We start from the raw sequence: 27,787 nt of genomic DNA, 5'->3' as shown, positions 1-27,787 counted from the left end.
TTCTGTCAAAATTTGAGTAATTTCCGTTGACCGGAAGTACTAATTTACGCTATTTCCGATTTCTAAAAAAAAACCGCATGTAAATTTATAAAGTACTAATAATATTGCGCACTATTATGAACTTTTTGTTTTGGCGTTCGCTTGGTGCGCAATTCTTTTTTTCTATGAGATTCTATTCTATTTTTAAAAGTTTAAGTAATTAAAAATCATGTCTATATTCCAAGTTACATAAGAATATTCGAGAAAGTTTAGGGGAGATCACTTCAGGTTTATTTAATTGGAAATGAAAAGGTGTGAAAAAATGAATTGCAAACAGGGGTAGTCCATAAATGACATCACACTTAAGACTTTTGTGATGAGGGGGAAGGGGGTAGAGACAGTGTCTTAATGTTCTCAAGGGATCAGAGTTGGCATGATATTCATGTGTGAAACTAGCCAGTTTTTTTTACTCAGATTGTTAAATGCATGGATGGTAAATGTATTTCAGCTTAATAACAGATAGATTTCTTCCTCCACCTTTACCAGTCGCCAAACTGTGGACTAGCGATAGCTGAGCTTTCAACAGATGGATCATCACATAAATTTCCATCTCTTTTTGCAGTCAAAGTAAAAAGTGGATGAAATCACGCTCTTTAAATCTTTATTGCACAATCCCTTATGATTTGTTTTGTCTGTCTGTTAAATTTATAATGAGCGATAGGGTTTGCTGAAGTGTTACTCATACTTCTCTTCAATGGTTATGCTGCACAATCATTCCTTAACTCACAACAGGAATAATGAATTGTGCCATTACAGTGCATCAGGCCTTGGAGAGTTGCACATCACCAACGTGAGCTGATGGTGATAATTGCCAATGAAATTAATTGTGAGAGTGCGATTTGGATAGATGAGAGAAGTCAATGGAATTCCCATTCCATACAATAAAAAATCCATTTAGTCCCTTTGTATTCAATGAAGGATCATTTTAATTTTCCACTAGACTACCCTTGGATAACTGTGGGTCATCCATAAAAAAATATCACGTCCGTCACTTATCGTCACAAAAAACCAGACCCCACCTTCAAATAGACGTCACACCCAGTAGCGTACGCAGGGGGGGAGCAGGGGGAGCGGCCGCTCCCCCTCTGGCCATTTTCAGCAAAGTGGCGCCTTTTTGGAAACTTTTTAAACTCAAAGTTTTAAACAATGATATTTGTTAAAAAAATATTTTTGGTCGGCACATCTATGTAAATCACAAGATTTCTTTTCATGCAGCAATTAAGCATCATTGTACTAGTCTAGTAGTGTCTACGTTTACAACACGTATTAACAGCTGCATCAGTTTGCCATTCTAAAAATAACCATTACGATGCATTGGAATTTTTTAAAATCCTCTACCGGTAGTACCACTTGGCAAGAGGGGTGTTAAGTTTAAGGCAACTATATAATGTATTTGCTTACGAATAATTGCATTAGAAAATTTTATACATAAAACTTTACACATAATTACTTTATCTATACAGTTTGAATCGTGTGATTAATTTTTTTAAAATTACAATACAGAAACAAATACAACTGTTGTGGCACCTCTATTTAAATTTACTTATGGGCAAGCTGCGTAGCGGTGGGGAAATTTTGACACGTCAACAACGTCATTGTCATCACGATGAAGTAGTAGTAATATTCTTACAATTTGGGCGATAGTGATACGATTACAAATTATATGAAACAGTTACAACCCCCCCCCTCCCCCATGGACCCCTCTGTAAAAAAAAATATTGTCATAATACCACTGCTACTTATTTAAATCTATTTCTGAATCAGTATACATGTGTAATATATATGTATGTTTAGAACAGTCATCTAAAAACTGACGCTATGTTCACTCTGAGTTGGTTATCTCCCCACCCCACACCTCACCACCACAATTGTGTAGAGCGACATTAATGTCACACCTAGGTATACACTGGGTTGGCTAATTGACCTAAAGTGACTGGGCAGTAAAAAGGTGTGTGAGCAATATGGTGATCTAACCCATACCTATCACTATGTTAAAAATATATCTTTAAGGAACACAAAGAAGCAGTAGCTAATTAAAAAATATATGATCTGAACTAATGACCGACATTTAGTTAAATGTAGGCTGTTATTTCGAATGTTTTTCTATGAGTTTGAAAAGCGTAGTTTTATACCAACTCTGATTTCAAAAACTTTCATTATGCTGTAATACTTTAGCATTTATGATGACGATATATTTCATTCTGATTATAGACAAAAACATTTTGTTAAAACGAATAGTTTTAAACAATTTCATTATATTCTAAAGTAATTATTTATTTGTTTTGACATTTATAATTAAATGTGTAGATATATACATATTTATATTAAGAAAGTGATTATTTCCCTTTATTTCACTTGTCTTAAAAAATTTCCCAGGAATTATTATGTAAAATTTTTTTTACAAGAATTACAAAACAGATTGTGTTACTTTCATTGTTTTTGGTTGTAGGTTGTGTATATTTTGTTTGTTTTTTTGTTTAGATTGATACATTTTTTGTTTTGTCAGCCTACATTGTGTGTTTTTTCTTATTTCTTCAGAGTGCTACTTTCAATTTATTTTACATCATAGCGAAGTAATGACATACAGCTAGTAATTATATATATATATATATATATATATATATATATATATATATATATATATATATATATATATATATATATATATATATATATATATATATATATATATATAAAATACACGTATATGGAACGTGTTAAAAATTCGGCGCCTTTTTTGCTCTTTTCGCTCCCCCTACAACGAAAACCTGGATACGCCTCTGGTCACACCTCAGACGTTTTTGTCTTTTAAAAACACCTATTTCGGCTGAGCATGGGTCTGACAACACTATCCCTTTATATGCTGAGATTATAAAAACAGGTCAACTCTACTTCACCTGCCCAGTGTCCCCCCCAACTTAGACATGTTTTTGTGTTTTAAAACACCGATCAGAGTTTCTTCCAGACATCTCGGGGGAGGGAGGTGAGAAGCGGTATAGAAGCCGCGTATGAATCTTAAGTTACGCAAATAGGCCCTAGATCGAGCATTTCCAAATTAGCATATTCCATAGCTAAACAAACAAAGATTTATATAAAATAATTAAGGCCTGAAATAGTTTAGTATATAGATTTTAGGATCTAGATTTAGAATTTACGTTTAGTCTAGATCTAGATGTAGCATTACGTTGAGTCTAGATTCTACATCTAGAATCTAGATTAGATCTAAATTTTAGATAGATCTAGATTTAGATTCTAGATCTATCTAAAAGATTCTAGATCTAGAACCTAGATAGATAAATTGGACCTAGATCTATGCATTATCGAATAAGATGATTATTGAACATTTAGGGCCTATATAAAATAATTACGGCCTGAAATAGATTCTAGATGTGGAATTTACATTAAGTCTAGATCTAGAATTTACGTTAAGTCTAGTGACCTAGATCTAGACTTGTAGATCTAGATTTCTAGATCTAGATTCATAACTTTTTCTTCCTTCGACAGCTGATCTGTAGATCTAGAGCAATTTATTGTAAAACTAAATGAAAGAGACAGTTGAAAATTGATATAAATGTTGGAACGTAATAAATACAGCAAACAGACGTATTGTTAAAGTTATAGCCGACAGAAAATTAGCTTTAGAACGCGTTAAACATTGGAATGGCAACACAATCTTCTTCGATAGAAGCCGCCATTGTTGATGTAAAAAGTAAACAAATCATGTAATGTCACTATTCAGTCAAAGTAAAGCCACTGTTTGAAACTTTTAAAATTAATTTGGTTAATCTACCAATGAATAAATCAATAAATTAATTAAAGTCTTTAAATAAATTTGTGATTAACAGTCTGTCTGAAAACAAAAATTGTTCTCTACCTACATACTATTTTACAGCTCTACACATAGAGCAGATTCTCTCCATTAGCCAATCAGACAAACAAAAAAAAACAAAAAAAAAAACAAACAAATAAATATTCAAGTTTTAGTAGTATATAGATGGGAAATTGAAGATGCTTAAAGATTACAACTTTTTAAAAATTTAGGATTGCCATATTAATACTGCTTTAAATAGTGTTGTTAATAAAATAATAAATTTTGCCAAGATTGTAGTCAGTAGTTTTTCGACATCATTTAACAGTAAAACATGCTGTTACTATTAAAATTTTTCACATTTTTATTGCTATGTGAGAGATGACATCATGTAGGCTACAATGAACTATACCAGGGAACTAAAGGTCTGGGCATAGTGCTAACAGTTAAATTTTTCGCAGGACTACAAAACTAAATTATTGTTCCTCTATACTCAGTAGGCTATTCCAGAAAGTAAATATATTTTTTTAAAAAGTAAAATAAGTAGCTTCTATCTACCTTGCTAGCACAAGCCACAACTGGAGGTGGTAGAGTATTAGAAAACAAGTATGGTCTTGATCTTTGACGTAGCAAATCTATAAGTTGTTTTGGTCCAGTTGTGTAGCCTCCTGTAAAATATTCCAATATTTCACTTATAAACAGTTAGGGTTGATACATCATGATAAAAGTAAAGACTATTCTATTTTAAATTCAATGAAGGAGCACTGCCCCTAGAGTGATTCCTATTAAGAAACATTATTTATAGCTCTGATTTTGTGCTTCATCAATCTTGATAGTTTTCTCTTTCAATTATGAAATTTCTGCTTTAGAATGTCTTAAAAGATTCTTTCTTAATCAAAAGCTGATTTTATTTGGTTGTTTTAATAAACACAACAAGTTCTTTACCTTGAACTTGAAGGGTTATAAATGTGATTTCATTAGCAGAAAAAAAATGTACTCTGATACTGATTGTTATAACAATGTTTAGCTTTTCATAAATACAAATTATTGTATCTTCTAACTTTAGGTTTCAGATTTTTACAAAGGTTTCAATGTATAAATGTACCAAATTAAGGATTAGGCGAAATTTAAAACTATTAGAGATGTATAACTACTATGTATTTTGGTATGGTGTGGTACGGCGGTAAGCGCGCCACTGCTAAGCCTTGAGTGTGGATCTTAGGAATCAAGGGTGTAGGACCTATCTGGTATTTTAAATACCACCTTTTATTTATTTTATACATAGAATGTATTGTTTACTAATTATTATTTTTATTCTATAACAATTTAGGAGTTGTTAGCATATGTCCTTCTATGATTTCATTTAAGTTACGTTAGCATTATTAGTTGTTTAAGTTTGCGTTTATGATTCCGTTTGCGTTTATCTTTCTCTTAGAATTATTGTTTATGTTTGCATTTAAGTTTAAGTTTTTGTATGCTTTATTTTTTGCATTATCTATATATATAATTCTCTTCTTGGAGACCCTAGAAAACACCAAGCTGTAAGCGCGCTCCCTACCACCCCCACCCCTACAAGGTCTGGTGAGCTGTGGTTCACGCTAAATGTTTACAATCTTAGAGCCGGGTTTAGGGACGGCTATTAGGGGCAGATAATATAGTTTGAAACGATTTTAAACTTAGGGAACGTAACTAAGAAGAGGCTGCTTTCACGGTAGGGGGGTGGGGTAGGGATTGGGGAAAGGAGGGGGTGGGGGTTATCATCCTTAACGAGATACTGATAGTGTTTTAAAGCAAATATATTCAGTGGCAGCAATGGTACAGTCGAATTCACAAATTATGAATTACTGAAAAGTAGAAAATAAAACAACTAAATAGCAGTGTATGATATGCCGTGGGTCGGCTCGTTGTTTATATTTATGTTTCTGTTTAAGTTTGCATTCATGTTCGTTATCGGTTTATGTTTGCTATTATGATTGCGTTTGTGATTTTGTTTGTTTATTTCCATTTAAGTTAGCGTTCATGTTTGAGTTAATGTTTGTGTTTATATTTTCTCAACGCCAAACTTTGCATATAGACCTTTAATTGAAAATTTTAATCCCTATGGAGCGGAGGTGTTTAATTAGTTTAACAAGTCACGTCCTTACAAATAAGTTTATTTCAAATTCCAGTGCAGGACCTGACCGGTAGGGCTAGTATGTATGTATGTATATATATGTATATATATATGTATATATATATATATATGTATATATATATATATATACATATTGCATGGACATCGTTGCTACAGGATCCAAATGAATGGGCTGCACTACAATATTTTTCACAAACTACACATAATCTATTGGCTAAATTATTCTAATTATATATAACTAGTCTCATTGCTACATTTAAATACTGCTTAATGACAGCTTATATTTAAAACAAAAAGTTAACCAATAACCGAAGACCCCCCCCCCCCCCCCCTCCCCAATAAAAACCATAATAGCTTTGAACATAACATTATTACATTATTATTATTGATTTGATAGTTCCTGCCCAGCTATGTTCTAAGCTATATGAACAACAAATGCTGAAGGCTTCGTATGGAATATAAACTATAAGTTAAGACCTAGACCTATCTTGTAAAAGTCCTAGTTACTTCTTACTAATTTCTTAGTCTTACTCTTCTTAGTACTAGTAGCTACAACTTTAACAAGGTTGATCTCTCTAAAAGTAATGAGTATCTACATACTTGATCTAGAAATTAGCATTTTCGGCATGATATTATTGTATTTTTCTCCCTACATGATATTAAAGGCATAATTTAAATCTACAATTTAATTGCAAATACTAAAAAGAATGTCCAGAAGCTAGATTGTCCACATTATCTTAGTAGATCTAGAATTAGATGATACTTGTACTTGTAAATATTGTAGGTAAACTAGGAAACAGAAATGTGTGCCAAAGGGAGATGATCACTTTTCCCTGCTCTTTTTTTTTCAATTCGATTTATAACTTTTCTTTATTATTTAAAAAAAACGGACAAACTGACAAAAACGGGATGGTGGAACAGGACAAGATTTTTTGTAAAAAAGCAGAACTATTCCATTTTTGCTGAGACTGTAGGCATGTCTGGTATATGTGCATATATATGTGTGTATATATATATATTACCTGCAGCACCACCTAAGGCTTTCCCTAAAGTTGAATTTATAATATCCACCTGTCCTGATACATTTAAATGTTCCTCTGTTCCCCTGATGATAAAAAACATATACCCATTTTTTTACTTCATATTTACATAAGATTCAAATATTAAATGTAGCAGAAGAAATCACAACCAGAGAGAAGTGCAGATAATATCTTAGCTCCTTCACATACAAAATGAATATGGCTTGTCATTAGTGTAGCTGTATTGAATTGTAATGATGCTTCCTTTCAATATTGTGCTTATAAAGATTGTTGTGTTCGTCCTGTATTTACATAAATGAATGACACAGTAACTAAGACATTTTGGCAAAGATTTTCCAGAAAATTAAAATTGATTTTATTCTTTCTCTTTTTGGTTGATATATTGCATTGCTTTGGTATTAAAACAAATAAAAGTATTGAAACAAATAAATAAGAAAATGAGGATTGCAAACTCTCAAAAAGATAAGTGTCCATTCAACTTTTTTCAAGCCAAGCAGCATTATAATTTAAGCCATAGCCATAGGGAAACTGTTGATGTACATTAACACATAACAACAATTAAACTGTTTAAATGAAATTCTTTCAGAAATATTCTGCAATTCTTATATTTAAAAAAAAATTGATTTAGATTTTTAAATCTTTTTAAGCACCAACTTTTAGCACAATTCAAATTGTATGCCACTTCATATTTCTTTGGCTAAGTATAAGATATAGTTTATAATTGCTTTAATATTCATTTCCAAGTGCCCCAGCATCTACAATGGCATCTATATCAAATTCCTCATAGAGTAAAACTGCATCAGTGCTTGATCTTTAGTATGTAGATCTTGAACAGAGTTAAATTTACTTGTCAAACATTGTTTGACCATACAATTACTAACCTTCCTGTTGGTCCAAAAAAGCCTGTAGCATGACATTCATCAATGAAAACCAAAGCATCATGCTTGTTGGCCAACTCACAAATTTCTCTGATAAAAGAAAATTGTCTATCAGAACCCTGGAAAGTTATTTTTAACACGCACCTACCTGTTAGAGCAGGTGAAAAGAATAAAACTATATGTTATGATTAATTTAATTATGTTTGCAAACATTTTTTATTTCCTTTCATTTAAATTATTGGGGATTTGCATGTGTGTAGGTTACATCTAATATATAAAGCTCAATTCTGTATGTAATAAGTTTGTCGTTGACATACTTCAATGGATTTAAGTGTTAGATAATTAAAGTCCTTATGGTCTAAATTTATGAGTTAAAAAATTAATATTGAAAGTTTTGGGAAATAATTTTTATTTATCAAACTGAAAGTAATAATTTTCGGCATGTTCATTAAACACAAGTTTTAAAAAAATATCTTTTACAAAAATTCTAATTATGTCTTTATTTAGTCCTATAGCACTTACTTCCCTTTGATAAATTAGGAAAACACAATTACTTCCCTTTATAAAACCATTGCATTAGTGGAAAAGAATTTACTTTTTAACACGTTTTTCTTAACTCAGCTTCGCGTTTGTGGATGTGTGGATTTATTTGTTGTTAAAATTGACATCGAAAATTAGCCCACTTCTGATTGCTCTAGAGACCTGAAATTTGGCATGCATGCTACTTTCGCCTAACAATTTCAGATGCAATCATAAAAATGAGCAATTAGAGACCGTAATTAGCTTAATTTAATTACGCCCAAAGGACCATAAAATTGAGGACATGATTTCTAAAGATACCGACAAGACTGAAGGCTTATTGACACAGTTACTTCGGCCCCAATCGATGTGAGCGCGCTGGCCGTGATCGTATAGTGGTTAGTACTTCGCGTTGTGGCCGCGACAACCCAGGTTCGAATCCTGGTCGCTCAAGATTTTTTTAGTCCGTGTATTTATAAACACTTAGTCAATTCATACTTAATCAAGTCATTAGATAAAGTAGAAAATAAACTATATAAAAAACTTTTTTAAAAACCACGTTTTTCATGTGTAGCAACGGACTAAAAAGGAGAAAATAAAATACTTAAAAAAAACTTTTTAAAAAACAAGTTTTTCTTGTGGACTAAAAAATAGAAAATAACTATTTACATACATTTGATGACAAAAAACGTGGGTCGGGCAGATGGGTCGGGAAATTTGATGGTGAACGTACCCACGTTTTTTGTCATCAAATGTATGTAAATAGTTATTTTCTATTTTTTAGTCCACAAGAAAAACTTGTTTTTTAAAAAGTTTTTTTTAAGTATTTTTATTACTTTGTTTTGGTGTTGGGAAAAAAAATAATTACATAATTAGCGGGGATTGATCAAGTGCAAATGTTGTAGGTATTTTACGGATAAGCTTGGAGTATTAAAATTGTTCATTAAATTGAAACAGGCGCGTTCGTTTAAGTGAGTGCAAAAGACAATGAATAAGTTGGGGTACTATAGTCGTATATTAAGCTAAAATAGGCGATGCCGTTGGGTTTGCGTTAGTGGTTGCGGTTTGATTTGGTTCGTTTTTGTTCTTTCTTTTTTCGTTTTTGTTTGTGTTTTTTTGTTTGGGTTTGTATTTGTGTTTTTGGTTGGTTTTGCGTTTGGATTTGGTTTGTTTTTGTTTGCTTTTTAGTTTTTTATTGTGTTGTTATTGGTTGGTATTGGTGTTTGTGGTTGGGTTTGTTGTTAGGTTTTTGTTTTCGTTTGTATTTGTAATTGTGTTAGCGTTATGTTTGCGTTTTGTTGTTTTGGTTGGTTGTGGTTTGGGTGGGCAATGCCGGGTTTATGATGATTACTAAACACACAGGTGATGGTCTTTAACAGAAAGGTTTTTCACAGAAGCCATAGCAGGGCCTGGCCGGGACGGCTAGTTAACAATATATACATGCTTAAATAATAAAGAAACAAGAACCTGTACACAGATTTTGTTGTTGAAAGCAGTTGTAAGTTAGAGTTGGGTTCATCAAGCTACTAATTATTGATGTTTCCAATTATCCTTACCTGTTACTCAATACAGTATACACCCAGGCTTTTAAAAACCAATAAATGTATGCATCGTTATCAAAATAAGGATGGCAAAAATTTGTAAATATATAAAATGAAAAATTTGTTACTATATCTTTTATGATGCATTTTTCAAGTATAGATTGGCGTAAGTGAATGTTGGTGCGAAGGGTACGTTGAACACATTAGAAGGATGACTGCAGATAGAAAGATAGTGACATTTTTGGGTAGAAACTTGGTTGCTGTGCATTTGTGTGTGAGTTATTATTATGTTGATCGTCGTGGTGAGAGGACGTATATTGACCGGTGTGACTCAAGTCGGGAGATTGATTTGTGACATGTGTATGTAGATGAAGATTAGAAACAAGTCTAATACCAGAACAAATTAGGAGAAGGAATTCATATGTTCGCCTTATCTATAAATTGTCACCTGGTCATCTGAATGTGAAATGGCACAATGACTAGCTAAGGTTGTAATCCAGTCATATGGTAGTGATGTTGCATATGGTAGTGAACAAGTGGCTTAAACCTCTCACACAGTCGTAACAATATCTATTTCAGAGTAATTGTAAAAAACATAAACATGAGACAACCTACTATATATCATAATTTAAAACTAAGATCATTATTACCGGAGTGGGGCAATATTGCCATCCATACTGAAGACACCATCAGTGGCTATTAGTTTCTGACGACAACCTTTAGCTGACACTAAATGATTTTTTAAATCTGACAAATAAATTTGTTAAAGATTGTGAGTAGAAAATAAAACATTTAAAACAGAACAAAATAATATTAATACTTCAATAACTTCAACTATTTCATAATTAAATTCTATTGTTATTCAATAAATAACGAAGGAGTTGTCTCCCTAAACTTAATTGTATATTCTTATCTATATCTAATATATAAAGTTCAATTCAGTATGTGGCAGACGGTGGACATCGGGCGGACAGTGGATTACAAAGAAATAGAGCAAAAAAAAAATAGACTTCATCACCAGTGTGTGATATATCTGAAGTGCTCATCGTCTAATCTAATGATATAAAAAATTAATATTGAAGGTGTTGTAAAACAAATTTCATTTTTCAAACTCATAGTGTTAATTGACAGCATCACATGTGCATTAAACAAAATTAAAGAAAATGTATCACCCTTCACAAAAATTCTAATTGTGTCTGAAAAATATTTACATTTAGTCCTTTAGCACTCATTACGTCCCTTGATAAATTAGGAAAACACAATTAGTTCACTTTAAAAAAAACCCACAGCGGGGAAGGGGGGGGGGGGGGAATTTACTTTTTATTACTTTGTTTTGGTGTTGGGAAAAAAAAAATTACATAATTGATCAAGTGCAATGTAGTAAGTAAAACACACATATTTTAAATTCTGCCTTTTATTTATTTTATACACTGAACTTATTCTTTTTTAAAATCAATAACAGTTTAGACGCCACTCCACAATGTCCCTTATGTTTCCTTCTATTTTTCGGTTTGCGGACAACCTGTGAGCGGTATGGTGTATAATTTTGTTTTAAACAGTGCAAGTGCAATAGACTATGGATAAGAAAGGTTACTATAGTCTTTGTAGGCAAGACAGTTGATTGCAGTAAATATAACTAACAAATTAAATCTTACTACTAGAACTAGACTTTGGTATACAAATGAAGTATACTTAAACTAGTAAACGAGCCTGCAACTGCTACCTACATTATTGTTATTCTTTTACTACTAGAAATCAACATGTAATTTCAATATTTCTTAGGTTAACCATATGCTAACCTTCTTATAAATGTGTAAATGTAATTTTTTGAGTACATTTCAATAATTAATTATCAAAATAATATTTATGTCACTCCACATCGAAAATCCGCCATTTCCTAGAAATCCTAAAAAAAAAATGACCGTGTGCCCTGACGGTACTTATAAGTCCACTTGTAAACATCGATCTCATACAAAGACAATTTGATTAAAATTGTATAACTAGAAGTTAAACACGTTTGCCTGACTATTGAAGGTGACTACAAAAAATATTTGGGGTTGAAAAATAAGGTAAAACAAAGGGAAATTAGGAACGTGTGTGAGAACTGTACAGAACAATTGTGAATTACCGATAATCCACGACATTGAAAATGGCGCCACACCAGAAGTTTTAAAAAAACATCGAACCCTCCAACTACCGGCGACTCAGGAGAGATAGTACTATTAATTACATCAATAGTTTTTAAAAATTCGTATTAAATTAAAAATAATACAGGCACTTAATTAAAGTGGTACTTATAAGTACCGTCAGTAGATAAAAGGTTAATAAACACACAAATCATGGTCCTTTACTAATAGTTTTTTCACAGAGGCCAGTGCTGGGCCTGGCCGGCTAGTATTTCTATATAAGGAAAAGTATATAACGAAAAAACTTTCCCACATACAAACCCCTTGATAACGCTGAGGTCGTAAAATGACCAGGGGGGTAACAAAAATCCTGTTTTCTTAGGGAAAACTTCGGAAAGCCTTTGAAGTGACCAGATCGAATTCCTTACATAAACATAGTTAATTTGGTGAAAAACAATGACTATTGAAAACATTTTTTAGGTTACTTTGGTTCTGTACATCTGGCTATATTTTTCCATACACCTGGATAAAAGACTCCACCGTATGGAAAAACTATATGAGCTAATATTGAAAAATAAATTCTTTTTGTTAATTCCTGAGGTCATACATAAGCACCAGCGGTGCACAAAAAAAACGTTTTACCTTTGAGAAAACACTGGAAGACCGTTTTAACTACCAGAGGACATATATTCTTATACAAACATTCCAATTTTTTTGTAAAAAAACAACTGAACAAAAATATCAGCATGTCAAAGCCCCTTGTTAACTACTGAGGTTATAGAACGACCCGCAGTGGTAACAAAAAATACTTCGGAATGACTTTAGAAGTGACCAGTCCCAATTCCTTATATAACATTGTTAAGGGCATGGGCGGGTGCTGAAAACCAAAATAACCAAAATGCTTATTTCTAAACCTAATGCTATAATATTTAGCATATAGTTATGACTCAAAGATAGGCTATGGATAAGATGGGATGTTATAGTCGTTCGCGCAATAGAATCAGGCGCCTTTTTCCTGATTCATGTACCAGTACTAATACAAACATGTAGACTACAGAAAGACATAGGTCTGGTAGATTCCTAAGTTGAATTTAAGTAAAGAGGCCTATAAATTAAGAACTTAATTAAAAGAACTTTTATGCATTCATCATTTGGATAAAAAGAACTAAAAACACCAACAATGATGGACATTTAATGTAATTACCTTCTAAGTCTCTGTGCTTATAGCGAATTCTGTGAGCCTTTGAGAGTCTAATTCCATCAATTATTGAGGCATGGTTCAACTCATCTGATATAACAACATCTTCAGGACTGAGTAGAGTTTCAAATAATCCAGCATTAGCATCAAAGCAGCTGATGTAAAGTATTGCATCTTCTTTTCCATGAAATTTTGCTATTTTCCGCTCCAGATCTTTATGTATGTCCTTTCAAAAATAAATAAAAAAATACAACCACTATAATTATATAAAGTACAAATCTATAAAACTGTTTATAGAAAATACACATACCATAACGTGTTACATAACCTGTTCGTTCATATTTAAGTAAAGTCAACATATAAATCAAATGAATGACTTCAACTTCAAAATCTTCAGAAGATTAATTGCTCAACTATGTGTCTTTATAACAAAGAAGTACCTATTTTACAAAATGAAACTAAATCCTGGTACAGTAGATTAAAAAATAGCTCTTACTTGAGTCCCACAAATAAAACGAACAGAACTAAGCCCAGCTCCATGAGAATCAAGAGCTCTTTTCCCAGATTCTATAACAGCAGGATGATTCTGAAATAAATTAGTTTTTCTCATACTGATCTGTAACCTTTACACTACTGATCTGTAAGCTCTCTTCTTGGCTAACCTGAAAATGATGTTGCTTCTCAAGACAAGAGGAATGTAAAAGACTTTGTAATGTAATGTCTGCCTGCTGCTATGATTTAATTTCACTTCCAAAGTGAAAAAGTTATGTGGTAGTTTGCAATGAAACATGCAAGAAAAGAATGCTTAAGAAAATATTGATGATGAAACTGATGAATTAACTCTTTATTAACACTATATACTGACTAAAACTACAAGGAGTTAGAAATTTGGTAAAGAATAATTAGTGAGAATAAGACCTGTAAAGACCTATAAATGTCCAACAAAAACCTTAACACTTAAATCAATTACATTTGCCCCACATCTTTAACATAAGTGGTTATTGCCCTATAACAGTCAAAAATAAATTTGTTATATGTTTTATATTGGCATATTTACCATACATAGGTCATTCAAATAAAACTATAAATTAGGAAAAAATTTTGTTTATTTTAAAAAAAGTAAAAAGCTTATTAGAATTCTAAGATTCTTAAAAAAGATATATTTACATTATTTTTGAGTTACTTTAAGATGAGACAGACTAATTAAGCAATTATGTAGGATTCTTGCAAGAACATTCTTCCATTTGCTCCTGGTGTATTGATTTCTACCATCTTCACCACTGCAGTTAAAGGTAAGAAAAACCTAAAATAGTCATAACACCATCAGAGACTTCAAATTTAATGTGGAAAGAACTGCCAGTAACATTTGACGATAACCTCAATTGACTACTTTGACATGGGTTTATTATGAAAATTATATTATTATAGGAAGAGGTCCACACTCACTTTAAATTAAACTTGATGCTTTAAATTAAAAAACTAAATTGTTTTTACTGATTTTAGCATATTTTGAGAATGTGAATTTGTATGTGTTTGAAAGTGCTTGGTTTCCCATGTAAAGAGTATAGTAGGTGAGGTCAATGGTGCAGGCATTAAGATCAGTGGGTAAGATGAGGATAAATGGGGCTGGTGAAGCAATGGATATATATCAGTTTCTTTCTGACTTATTTATTGAGCTTATTATTTGTAGTACTGGCTAATGGCCTAGTTTAACAATAGTTTTATAAATTCTAAACAAAAACAGAGAAAATGTGAAGAAAATTATGGTTCTTAGTAAAAACCCTAATTTATCAGTAGGTGCAAATTTTACTTACTGATAGACCCAGGTAGTTATTTGCACAAAAATTAAGAATTTCTCCTTTGCTTCCATATACTTTGATAGAAGGACCTTGCTGTGATGTAATAATTCTTTCTGACTTGAAAGTGCCAGCAGCTCTTATGCTTGCCAACTCTTTCTCTAAAATTGATGTTGTAATGCTTAGTGTTGAACTCCATTTTCTTTCATGTAGGTGCACACTAGCAAAAGATACAGTTGGTCTTATCCTCGCTAAAACAACCAAACAAATTTAATAACTAGTAAGTCAGGTAACAGTTTAAAAGAATGATGTAATCAAGGGTATATGGCTAACTTGAAAATCTTAAATTTTGTTATCTGCTTGAGTGCAGAATGGATACGCCCTAACTAAAACCACCTAGCTCTGCTGGGTACCATGCATGTATCCTGGAAGATAAAGGTTTGCACAAAGTACCTATTTTATTTAATGGTTTCTAGTGTACTCATCTATATATATATATAAAATCAAAGTATGTCTGCAGCGGGCACACTGGGTGTATGTTATAGAAATCCAGACGGCTGTATGGATCGAGTTCCTTTTTGCCACACTAGTGCATTATAACACTGGGAATTATTTGCGTAACATTCGGGCTAAATTAAGTGAGAAGTCAGAAGTTTGTATTATTTTTTTTTTTTCTGTTCCGCTTGATCAGTGCATCTGCACTTTATGTAGAGCTGTAAAATACATACTTATGTTAGGAATAATGTTCTTTTTTCCCAGGTTTACACACAAATTTATTTTAAAATGATAATTTATTGATATATATTCATTTGAGAAACACAACTTTAATTATAAAAATTCAGAATAAATACTTGATTTACTTATTTTCACAGCAAGCATGGCTTCCATTGAAGACCATGTTGCCCATTCAAAAGTTTAACGCATTATAAAGCTAAATATTCTGTTGGCTATAGCTTTAACAAAACGTCTGTTTGCAATTTTTATTAGGTTCCAACAAGATTATCAATTTTCAATAGGATACATTTGATAGCTCTTCTAAATTAAGTATACAATAAATTTATCTAGATCTACCAATTAATTAGCTTTAAACTGTCAGAGGAAAGTAGGCCAAACCAAAATTAATTAGTTAAAAGGATAAAATTGTCAAACAAGTGTGATTTAATTTATGAATTACCCCAAAACCCATGATAATCCAAGAATACTAGGTAGTCTAGTATGTATATATGCTGAGTTCACTAAAACAGTTGAACTCTATTTTATTTGCCCTGAACACTGTAAAGCGTAGTTAAAGAAAACTCTTTCATTGGACGAAAGTTTAAATGTTTTATTTTATTTACATATGTCCATATTGTAAACATACTCTATCAGTGTGAGCAAAATTGTATCTTTACATCTTCAAAAACAACTTTAAGGTACAGTCTGAAGTTTGAAAGATGGTAGTAAGGCAGTTACACTACTTTAGGCCCCTAATTGGATTCAGTGTTTCTTCCAGGCATCTCTTCGGGATAGTCTACTGGAATTTATATAGAAAATATATACGTTTAGCAGTGTTCCCCCCATCCCCCCAAGAAATAAGTTTGGAAGAAGCACTGATTGGATTAATCTTTACCAATAGGCCTACTCTTTAGGCATATACATTTTAAAAAATTTTCTTGCATAATTTTTAATTGCATTCATTCTCTAGCAATCCTCTGCAGTTTTATCAACATATTGAATATACCTTCATTAATAGCATAGATGTGCAGTATTGAAATTGGCCTATGGCAATTACTATAGAACAGTGCTATGCCTCCCTTAATTTAATTGAACATAACTATTTCTAGTTATATGTTAGGATGTGTGGTATGTTGGTGAGAACGAATGATGGTGCGAAAGATATAATGAATGCACGAAATGTTGACCTGGAGAAAAGATAGTGATGTTTAGTGCAGAAACTGGATGCTGTATTCAGGGTTCGTACTACTTTTTCAAAATGAAATTCCAGACTTTTTCCAGACATTTTCCAGACTTTTTTTGAAAAATTCCAGAATTTATACAGATAATGTGTTCGCGAATAATTTATCAAATGATGCACCATTTGTACTCTCATAATTACTTGTACTAAACTGACATTTATTTTAGGCAGTTGAGATATATTTATATTGAACTTTCTCTAGCCAAATTGACAGAAAATCACTTTCCTAAGTTTGCCAACTCAACTCCACCTAAAGTTTTAATAATTAAAATAATTGATTAAAATGATGCAGCTATTTTGTTTTAAACATTAGACTTATGTAATCTGTTCATGATCAAAATGCTTATGTTTTCAATTAAACTATTATTAAAATGGTATTGTATAATAGTGAGAGTTAATTACTTTACAGAATACTAACGTAATGTATTAATTTAGGTCTGCTCTTGTTAAGTAGCCTAATATAGGCTACTTGTAAAGAAAAAAATTGGAGCAAAAAAAAACATTCTGCAGGCTGTAACCACATCACTCACTGTTTATGCTTATACACTTATACTACTAATTGCTGAGGAATGGGTCTGCAATAAAAAAAAAATTGCCGGTACCCTCCTCCCCCCTTCCCCCCACAACCACAAGACACGCTGAAGGGGTCATTGTGAGGTCATAGTAGTCTAGGCTTCAGTATGCCTGTTTAATATGACATAACAGGAACTGTGATGTGACTTATACCCCCCACCCTCGTTACCAAGCAGTACCAACTACAAACTTGGGGTCATGGTGAGTTCACACAAGTGACCGTAGTTACAAGAAGGGGCGGGGTAGTCTAGCTTTAGTCGTCAGCATTGAAATCTATGTTTGTGTTTTAAAAACCATCTCAGTGTGTAAACAAAACACGGTATTTATATCTACCCTAACATTATTGCAAGAGCCTGTCGTCAAACTTTCTGAAACCCTCCTTCCGACTTTTCCGAGTGTGACGTCATTTATGGACGACTCCTAAATAAAATTAGTACCTCTTTGGTAAGCGACCGCTGAAGCAAACAAATACGGGTATGAACCCAAGGAGGCCTCGCGACTTATTAATCTTATAAATGTTAATATTAACCCAAAGTAAGTGAACGCGTGTGGAAGGGGGGGGGGGGTAAAATCCTAAATTTTTCTGGATGTCATAAACGGATGACCCTCAGAGACAAATTATATCTAAACTACCATTCATACACCTCCCACATAATTTTTTTGTTATGACTGTCTGCGTGCAAACTTAAACAATGAAAAATAGCGGGTAAAATCGAGAGCCTAACAATTCTGAAGCCGATCATTCTTTCATTAAATTTAATTGACAATTTTAAATACTTGTAACACATTCACACGGTCAGTTGCAACACAAAATATTTCTTCTCTCTCTTCCCCTCCTCTTCCAATGACGTAGTAACTGAGCATCCGTTTTTTTCTGCGGACCAGCGAAAAGTCACAACAGTGTAAACCCGCGCAAAAGCGCGGGGAAAAAAATGGAGTAATTTCACCTAAAAATAGCAATTTTTAAACTTGGAAAATATGGACTTCGAAGTTTTGTTTCTAAAACTGGATTCCAGACTTTTTCCAGACTTTTAAAAAATCCAGCCCAAAAACTAGCGATTTTCCAGACTTTTTTAAGTCTTAAATTCACTTTTCTAAATTCAAGACTTTTTCCAGACTTTCCAGACTGCGTACGAACCCTGTGTATTGTGTCAACTGTGTGTTAGTTCTGTCTTGATCATCTTAGATGATGTATATAACTTTGTGTGACTCAATGGGGAGAGTGATTTTGGCCTGGATAGTAAATGTGAGAGGCACTTTCGTGAGACGTCCATATGGATGATAATTGTAAACAGAATGACTGGTTATGGTTATGGTATTTTCACATGGTTGTGGTATTCTAAATGGTAGTGGATAAAGTGGTTCAACCCTCTTACAGCTCTAACTCTAACGTTATCCTTTTTCAAATTTTGATTTTACTTAAAGTAAAGTTTCCCTTTCAAACCTGACGGTCTAAGGGGCAAGTGAAGTAGAGTTCACTTGTTTCTGTGACCTCGGCATATGAAGAGATAGTGTGGTCAGCGCTATGCCCAGCCGCCTTTACTCTCCCTAACGTGAGTTAGGTATCCATCAGAGTTGGGTGGATTCAGGGACGGTCTACTGGCTTGAACCTGGATTCAAACTCGAGACTTACAGGTTAGCAGCCCAGCTCTCTACCGCTAGACCACTCCGTCTAAAATCGCCCGCGACTTATAATGTGAAAAACAGGTGACTCCTTAAATTTTAATAATTATTTCACATTTTGAGGAGGATTTATGTTTTTTAAAATACAAACATGTTTCCTTGTTTCATTTATGTACCTGTTTTTAAACAATTGAATTAAAACTTTTCCGTAATAAATGAAGACTAGCGATGTTTCCAACAGATGCAACCATGCTCATTTGACATTTACTATAGCAGCCATCTTGTTTAAGTTTTATTTTTATAAGCTTTAAGCGCGAGATTCAGGGGGAAGCCACTCTATTTTACAAATGGCTGCTGTTTATATAGCAAATCTTGCTCTCAGACACTGCTGTTTAAAGTTAATTTCTGGCCTATATTGATTTTTTTTTATTATATAGTATAGAGAATCTAGATCTAGTAGTATATATATACTCAACTAGACTATAGGCCTATAGCCTATAGTAATTAGTATTGCTATATTTCTAGATCTAGATCTAGATAAATAAAGATCTAGACAAATCTAGATCTAGATCTAGTAGCTAGAAACTAGAATCTATCAGGGCCTACCTATGACATGTTTACACATTGAGGCCATTTTAAAAAAAAAAAAATTGTTTATGAATAAACTAACTTTATAATTTGAAGAGTGAAGTGTTATAAACAGGGCCTAAATCTAGATTTTTACTTTCTCGTATATACGAGGTATAGAGAAAGTCTTGTAATCGTGCAAAAAATAAAAATCGAGATTTTTACAAATCTCTACGTTTTACACCTCACTGATACGGAAAAACATAACTTTGCAATATTGTCCGTATGTCTGTGTGTGTGTCTGTCTGTCTGTGTGTAAACACGATAACTTGAGTACCGTTACAGCTAGGTTGATGAAATTTCATATATAAGTATTTTATCAAAATCGTAGATCCATATCAACTTTTGAGCGATTTCCGATAACCGGAAGTGGTACTTTTTCTACTTTGAATTTTTCAAAAGCCTATAAGTACTATAACTTGAGTACTTGTTCAGATAGATAAATGAAATTTAACATGTAAGTAAAAGATCTAATTCTCTACCTTCTGACGAATTGCAATTTCCGTTGAAGTGAAGTACTAATTTACGCTATTTCGAATTTCTCAAAAAGCGCATTTAAATTTATAAAGTACTAATAATATTGCGCACTATTATTCACATGTTGTTTTGGCGTTCATTTGGTGCGCAATTCTTTTTTCTATGAGATTCTATTCTATTTTTAAATAAGTAATTAAAAATCATGACTATATTCCAAGTCAGTTATATAAGAATATTCGAGAAAGTTTTGGGGAGATCACTCCCGGTTTATTACGTTTACTTATCCAGAGTAGGCCTAGATCTAGATCTATATCTAGAGTAGTGGTTCTTAACGGGATCCGGACAAATGGCTGACATGGACAAAAAGGCCGACAAGACAAAAGGCCGACAAGACAAAATGGAGACAAGTTTTATAGAACAAAAAACTACAATTACAGAAATGATTAATTTTTTTTTATTATAAACCAGTTACGTAATGATAAAGTTATAGTAGGGTAAGCCGGGGTAATTCCACACACGGGATTCCACACACTATATACTGAATACTCTCTATTTTAAAATGGTGTAAAGTTTAATTAAAAGTTACTATTCCCTGTTTCTAAGAGATCTTTTCTTGTACTTTCTGAAATTGTTAGAGAAGCGTTCATCTACAATAAGAGCAAGAATTTTAATTTTATCTGCATTTATCTTCAAACATCCTTACGTAAGTACAACCCCTGCACTTTTTAAAAATAGTTTATTTTGTCTTATTTTTAATTGTTGTCAATTATTTATTGATTTTATGAAAGCTTAATCATTTTTGTTAATAACAGTTAATGATGCTAGATTCAGCTTTTAATTTAGAACAGGAAAGGATATTATTCTGTATAGTAGGTGTGGGGCAATTCCACACACATGGTGTGGGGTAATTCCATACCCTATAGTTTGGAATGTCCCATGTTGCTTTTTATACTCTTTAGAGGGTTTAGCTATTATTTAAAACCATTTAAACTGGTTGTGGCTAATTCTGTAATTCACAACTCATGATTTAATCTAAAAAAAGTACTTAAATAGTACTAGATCTAGTACTATTTATTTTTAAAAAGACTCTGCTATTAAAGTTAAGTAAAATTGCCACAGACTTCTTTTATTTCTTTATCTATTATTATTTTTACTGTACCTATATTATTTATCATAATTTATGCAATATTTAGAGCTAAACATCCCCATACACACATTAGTAATTAGACTTTCTAACATTTAATTTTTATTTTATTTCAGTATGGTCCACAATTATAAACGATTAACTTCGGCCTATTACAGATGAGAGCCGAATTCAGGAGGAAGACATCGAGGCTTTCTCTTCATCCAGTGATGACGAGTGGTTGCCCCCATGCAAAATTGTTTCCCAGGGGAAAAATGATTTTTACAAATTTTTAAATACATTAATTTTTAAATTTTCATAATGTGTGTGGAATTGCCCCACTTGCCATGTTTTTGTAATAAAAGTGAAATATTTAAAAATTGTATTTTATTTTGTGAATTATCTCTATATTTGTTTGCCATCATATAAGTAATGCATATCTAGTTATACCCTCAATATTATATTGTGGTAGTGTTAATGTTAGATTTTTTACAAATTGTTTAGAAAAGTAGTGTATGGAATTACCCCGGGTTACCCTACAACATAGAAAAAATAGGGCCTAATAGCTAACTGTTTTAATAAATTGTAATAGTTTAGACAAGATTTTAGAAAAAATATCGATGTTTTAAAAAAAAATTCAACTGCAATTTTTAGGGGGGGGGGGGGGGTGGGGGGTTGTATGCTGAGGTGTGACGTCATTTAGGGGGGGGGGGGGTGTCTGGCTTTTTGTGACGACGTGTGACGGAGGGGAGGGGAGAGGTAAAAATCGTCAAAAAAACGTGACGTCATTTATGGATGACCCCTTGTCTTTAACAACCTAACACTCAATGGCAGAACTAGAAAAAATGGGCCAACCCGAAAAAATAATTTTTGGGCCCCATAAATATATATATATATATATATATATATATATATATATATATATATATATATATATATATATATATATATACAGTGGCGTAGCGAGGTCGGGTGTCACCCGGTGCGGCACTTAATGGTGTCACCCCCCAGAGGCGCAACTTTCAATGTTCGATTTACACCCCCCCCCTCAAACTTTCGACCTGCACCCCCCCCCCCCCCCCCACTCAAACCTTCGATTTGCACCCCCCCCCCCACCTCTTAAAAGGCTATTTAACACTCTAATTAATCACTCTATTATGTGGAATTATAATTTTTCTCTATATATTTTGCTATTTTTTGCCTTGGTGTCACCCCCTAAATGGTGTCACCCGGTGCGGTCCGCACCCCCCGCACCCCCCTCGCTACGCCCCTGTATATATATATATATATATATATATATATATATATATATATATATATATATATATATATATATATATATATATATATAAGAAATAAATGAAAATAAATTCTTTTTTTTTTGTTTTGGTTTCTTTTTTGGGTGCTATTAGTCTGTTTTGAAAATCTCTGTTTCAATATAGATCTACGTCTGCTGTAATGCTTCCTATAACTCAAGTCGGTCAAAAGTATATGAACCATGAAAGCTTTGTATATGTAATGGTTTCTCGCGTTATGTTTATTTTTATGTGTTTTTTTTTTTTGTATTTTAATTATTAGTTTTAAATACATTTCCTTTTTATAGCCTACTATGACATTCTTTATTATGTATTTTTAAAGAATAAGAATAATTAAGAGCTTTTTAATTTGCAAATCTGTTAAAGGTGATTTAGAGCATGAGCACATATGTTTAACAATTTAAATAAGGAAAATAAGTCGTGGACCTGGTTTGAACGTTTGCTAATCTTTCACACTACAACTTATATATATATATATATATATATATATATATATATATATATATATATATATATATATATATATATATATATATATATATATATATATATATATATATATATATATATATATATATATATATATTACTCAACAGTGTGTGTTAGCTACTGTAAAATGTGAATTTTTTACGTCCAAATTGTGTATTTATAGGGTATTATTATAATATAGAACCCTGTAACGAAAAAAATATCTTTGATTTTGTATCACTTTTATGTAAAAACTAAACAACAAATTTCCTCTAAGCCTGTAACATTTAAGTAACGAAAACTGGTAAAATTTACTGTACTATGTTTTATCCAGTTAAAATCTATAATATAAGCGGACTGGTAGTGTGTCAGTCCTTCCTTCCTCCCTTCCGTCATCGCTATAGATTTGGAACCATAAAAATAAACACACCACATGTCGTGCTTTTTACTTGCATCGCAGTGTCTTATTACAAATAATAGAGTAGGGTTTGTCTATATAACGACTTAAATTTATTTTATAGTTGCTTAAGCTTTTAACCTTTCGCATAACGTAAAGAAAATTTTAAATACACGCACATCGCTAAAACACGTGAAACGGATCAATGACAAATATGATTTTCGTTTTGATTCCTAGAAAAAGTGGATACATTTTAATAATAGTAGGGTCGAATTATTTAATTAATAAATTAAACTGTTTTGTAATTTTGCCAAGGGAGGTAATTTAAAAATAAATTCAACTCACGCTAGTACAAAAATGTGAATGCAAATTCTCCAAGAGGGAATTATTGTTGGAATAATATAATTAGCAAAATATGAATGCAAATCTGCAGAGGATATTATTGTAAGAGGACATTTATTGTTGGAATATTAGAATTAGCATGGATTGATACAAGGCTATCTTTTATTTATTTTATTCACTAAAAAATAATCGAGATTTTTACTAATCTCGACGTTTTAGGGCTCCTTGAGTCGGAAAAAACATAGTTTTGCAATCTTGCCCGTATGTCTGTGTGTGTGTGTATGTGTGTCTGTGTGTGTAAACATGATAACTTGAGTACCGTTACGGCTAGGTTAATGACATTTAATATATAAGTATTATATCAAAATCATAGATCCGTATAAACTTTTGAACGATTTCCGATAACCGGAAGAGGAATTTTTCTACTTTGAATTTTTCAAAAGCCTATAACTTGAGTACTATTTCAGATAGATAAATGAAATTTCACAGGTAAGTAAAATATCTACTTCTCTACCTTCTTTCAAATTTTGAGTAATTTCCGTTGACGGGAAGTACTAATTTACGCTATTTCCGATTTCTCTAAAAACTAATGTAAATTTGTAAAGTACTAATACTATTGCGCACTATTATGCACATTTTATTTGGCGTTCACTTGGCGTGCAATTCTTTTTTCTACGAGATTTTTTAGTCGGCGTGGTCGAGTCGGTAAAGCTCATGGTTGCTAAACCGTAAAGTCTCGAGTTCGAACCCTCGGGCAGATGAGGCTCGTTAGCTGGGGACAGCCACTCTTCTAGGAGAGATAACTCCAAAATAAAACAACTGATGCCTTGTAGTTTGTTCTGGGTTGGACAAAGGCTATGGAAGCAAATCCAATAAGAAAACCAGGCTGAAATCGGAGTCAATGGCCTCAATGGCGCAAAACCAGTTGACACGTAATCCTTAATTGTGATGGAAGCATGGTCGAGTCGGCAAAGCTCATGGTTGATAAATTCGAAAAAAAAAGTCTCGAGTTTAAACCCTCAGGCAGATAAGGCTCGATCCCTCCCAACACTAAAAATTAAGAACGAAGAAGAAGAAGATTCTATTTTTAAGAGTTTAAGTATTTAAAATGGATTAAAAATCAAGTCTATATCCTGAGTTCCCATCTTCTGTTGCTTTATGTAAGAATATTCGAGAAAGTTTAGGGGAGATCACTCCAGGTTTATTATAACAGTGAAATCGAAAAAACTAATTAATTAAAATCTTTTAATATTTTTTGCCAGGGGAGGTAATTTTAAAAATTCAACTCACGCAAAAAAAAAATGTTAATGCACAATTTGCGGAAGTTCTAGATAAAATTATTGTTGGGGTAATATAATTAGCATAGTGTGAATGCAAATTCTGTGGACATTATTGTTAGAATATTATAATTAGCATGGATTGTAAAAATGCACGTGGTAGGTACAACACAGATATTTTAAATATGTATTGTGTTGTGGTTGTGTTGTGTATGTGTTGTGTTTGTATTGTGTTGTGTTTGTGTTTTGTTTTGTTCTGTTTCCAAGTTGGTACATTTAAAAAAGATTCACCGTGACGGAGAGCGGGTATGCTGCTAGTAATAAAATATTAGGGAGAAGTTTTGACACTCCACCGGAAATGCAAAAATGTTGGAGGGGGATGGGGTGACACTCAATAAACGCAGAGGGTGATACCGAACCTAATGACACCACTAACCAAACACAAATATTTAAAAAGTTGCTCACAATTCCTTAGATGTGTTGTTTTCTTTCTTTTAAGTTTGCAAAATTATTAATATGTTCCTTGAGGTCCATTTTTGCTGCTTTTGTATGTTCGATACTTAGGATGACGAAGTTACTGAACCAAAGGGCATATCTACAACTTGTTTCATAACATCATCATAATGGAGAGACTCGGGGCGCCCAACCGTATACTACTGACGAGGCGCTGGAGGACACCGTTATTTTATTTAGCCATCGATTATAGTAACCCTCTTTATCCCTTGGGCATGGCGCTCATTAAAACAAGTAGGCCTATATACCATCCGAACGAAATTAAAAAAAAAATTAATGGCAGAAAACTTTACAGGAGTCAGAGTTTCTTTCTGGCTTCTCGTCAAGGGTAGGCACTATTTCTCATGTTTCGGGGTAGGGTAGGAAATTTCACGATCAATTGAGATTTGCCCAACATATGTTTCATGGTGATGTGGATAACTTGTGTATTGATGCACAAAGGACAGGCAGACAAACAATAATCTTTAGTAGCGGCATATTGATTAGAGATAAATTGGAACAACAAACATTGTGATTAAGGTTAAAACTAGCAGAAAAAAATTGACAAATGTTGTGAAAACAGTCCACGGCTGTTGTTTTAAAAATGGGTTAATTGTAATCATGGATGGGTGGAGTTTCGGGGAGGACAGACATTTGGGTGTAGAGAATTTCCCAGTCAGTTGAGGTTTCTAGCGATGCATGTAAAGTTACGGCTATCTCACAAGAGAGTCGAAGTTCACGTTTATTTATAGGCTAATTCTCTTAATGGCTTGCCCGACAATGCGGCAACGCCTGTACTGTTATTACTACGGATGGGCACTGTACGACGTATCCCTCTCCCCCACTAAATGCAGCTGCCTGTACAGTAAAAAAGAACTGGGGGCCTTTTTGAAACTTTTAGTTATTTCTACTGTAGAAAAGAAATTGGATTTCCATTTTCTTTTTAAAATTATTTTTATAAAACAAATATTAAAATTCCAATATAAAAGTTGTTTTTAAAGGGAAAAGGGCCCTTATTTTCCATGGGCCCCTATACCGCCACTGTTACCCCCCCCCCTCCGCATAGCGGGGTCTGGCGACACTGTATTTCCGGTGGCGTAGCTAGGAGAGGGCTGGTGGGGTGGCTAGTCCGTCTCAAGGGTTAGGCGGTCAAAGCACAAACCCGATTCAAGATCAGATTTTGTCAATGCGGACGATAGAACTATTATAATGGGTTCGGTGAATGCGCCTATGAAACTTGTGGGGTTTGGTACCTCCAAAAAAGGCTAACACTGTGTTTACACTTACGATTTGTAGCCCTATACTACACATTTCTAGAACATAAAGCCCACCAAAAGTTTTTTTCTGGGAACATTTTCTTCACAGAACAATGTTACTAAAGCGTTCACACTTACAGAACATGTTACACAAGCTTTGACCTGGAGCGTCTGCCAGCGTTTCTTTCGGACATCTCTTCATGCATCTATTTCGCTTAGATTCCTAGAAAACAAATGGATTCATTTTAATAATTGTAGGGTCGAAAAAAATTAATTAAAAAGTTTAATAATTTTGCAAGGGGGGGGGGGGGTAATTTAAAAAGAAATTCAACTCGTGATAAACTCTCCTAAACTTTCTCAAATATTCTTATATAACACTACGGGGGGGGGGGGGGGGGGGGGACTCGGGATATAGAGAATATTTTTAATCCATTTTTAATTACTTTAAAATAGACTAGAATCTCGTAGAAAAAATAATTGCACACCGAGTAAACGCCAAATAAAATGTGTATAATAGTGCTGAATATTATTAGAATTTTATAAATTCACGTGCGTTTTTTGAGAAATCGGAAATAGCGTAAATTACTACTTACGGTCAGCGGAAATTACTCAAGAGAGTTAGCCATAGAATTAGATCTTCTACTTACATGTGAAATTTCATTTATCTATCTCAAGTTATAGGCTTTTGAACAATTGAATGTAGAATAAATTCCACTTCCGGTTACCGGAAATCGCTGAAAAGTTGATACAGAACTACAAAGTTGATTTAATACTTATATAAGA

At 32.9% G+C, this 27,787-nt stretch overlaps 1 protein-coding gene across 1 annotated transcript in view; it reads right to left on the bottom strand.

Moving 5' to 3' along the window:
- The window catches only part of LOC131932620 (2-amino-3-ketobutyrate coenzyme A ligase, mitochondrial), a 33,996-nt gene extending 14,125 nt beyond the window's left edge, over positions 1-19,871 (bottom strand). The window contains exons 1-8 of the mRNA XM_059289553.1: positions 19,836-19,871; positions 15,098-15,330; positions 13,780-13,869; positions 13,290-13,509; positions 10,610-10,706; positions 7,903-7,989; positions 7,004-7,086; positions 4,406-4,515 (exon numbers count right to left, since the gene is read on the bottom strand). Coding sequence (XP_059145536.1) covers positions 4,406-4,515; positions 7,004-7,086; positions 7,903-7,989; positions 10,610-10,706; positions 13,290-13,509; positions 13,780-13,869; positions 15,098-15,330; positions 19,836-19,863 — 948 coding nt within the window. The 5' untranslated portion in view covers positions 19,864-19,871. The remainder of the gene's footprint in view (positions 1-4,405; positions 4,516-7,003; positions 7,087-7,902; positions 7,990-10,609; positions 10,707-13,289; positions 13,510-13,779; positions 13,870-15,097; positions 15,331-19,835) is intronic.
- Positions 19,872-27,787: the final 7,916 nt, after the last annotated feature.

This window comes from Physella acuta, unplaced genomic scaffold (assembly GCF_028476545.2).
Source record: "Physella acuta isolate Inbredline_101_S28 unplaced genomic scaffold, ASM2847654v3 ptg002232l, whole genome shotgun sequence".
NCBI classification, from domain to species: Eukaryota; Metazoa; Mollusca; class Gastropoda; family Physidae; genus Physella; species Physella acuta.
Note: the sequence above shows the minus strand (reverse complement) of the source record. Positions and strands in the feature narration are given on the sequence as shown.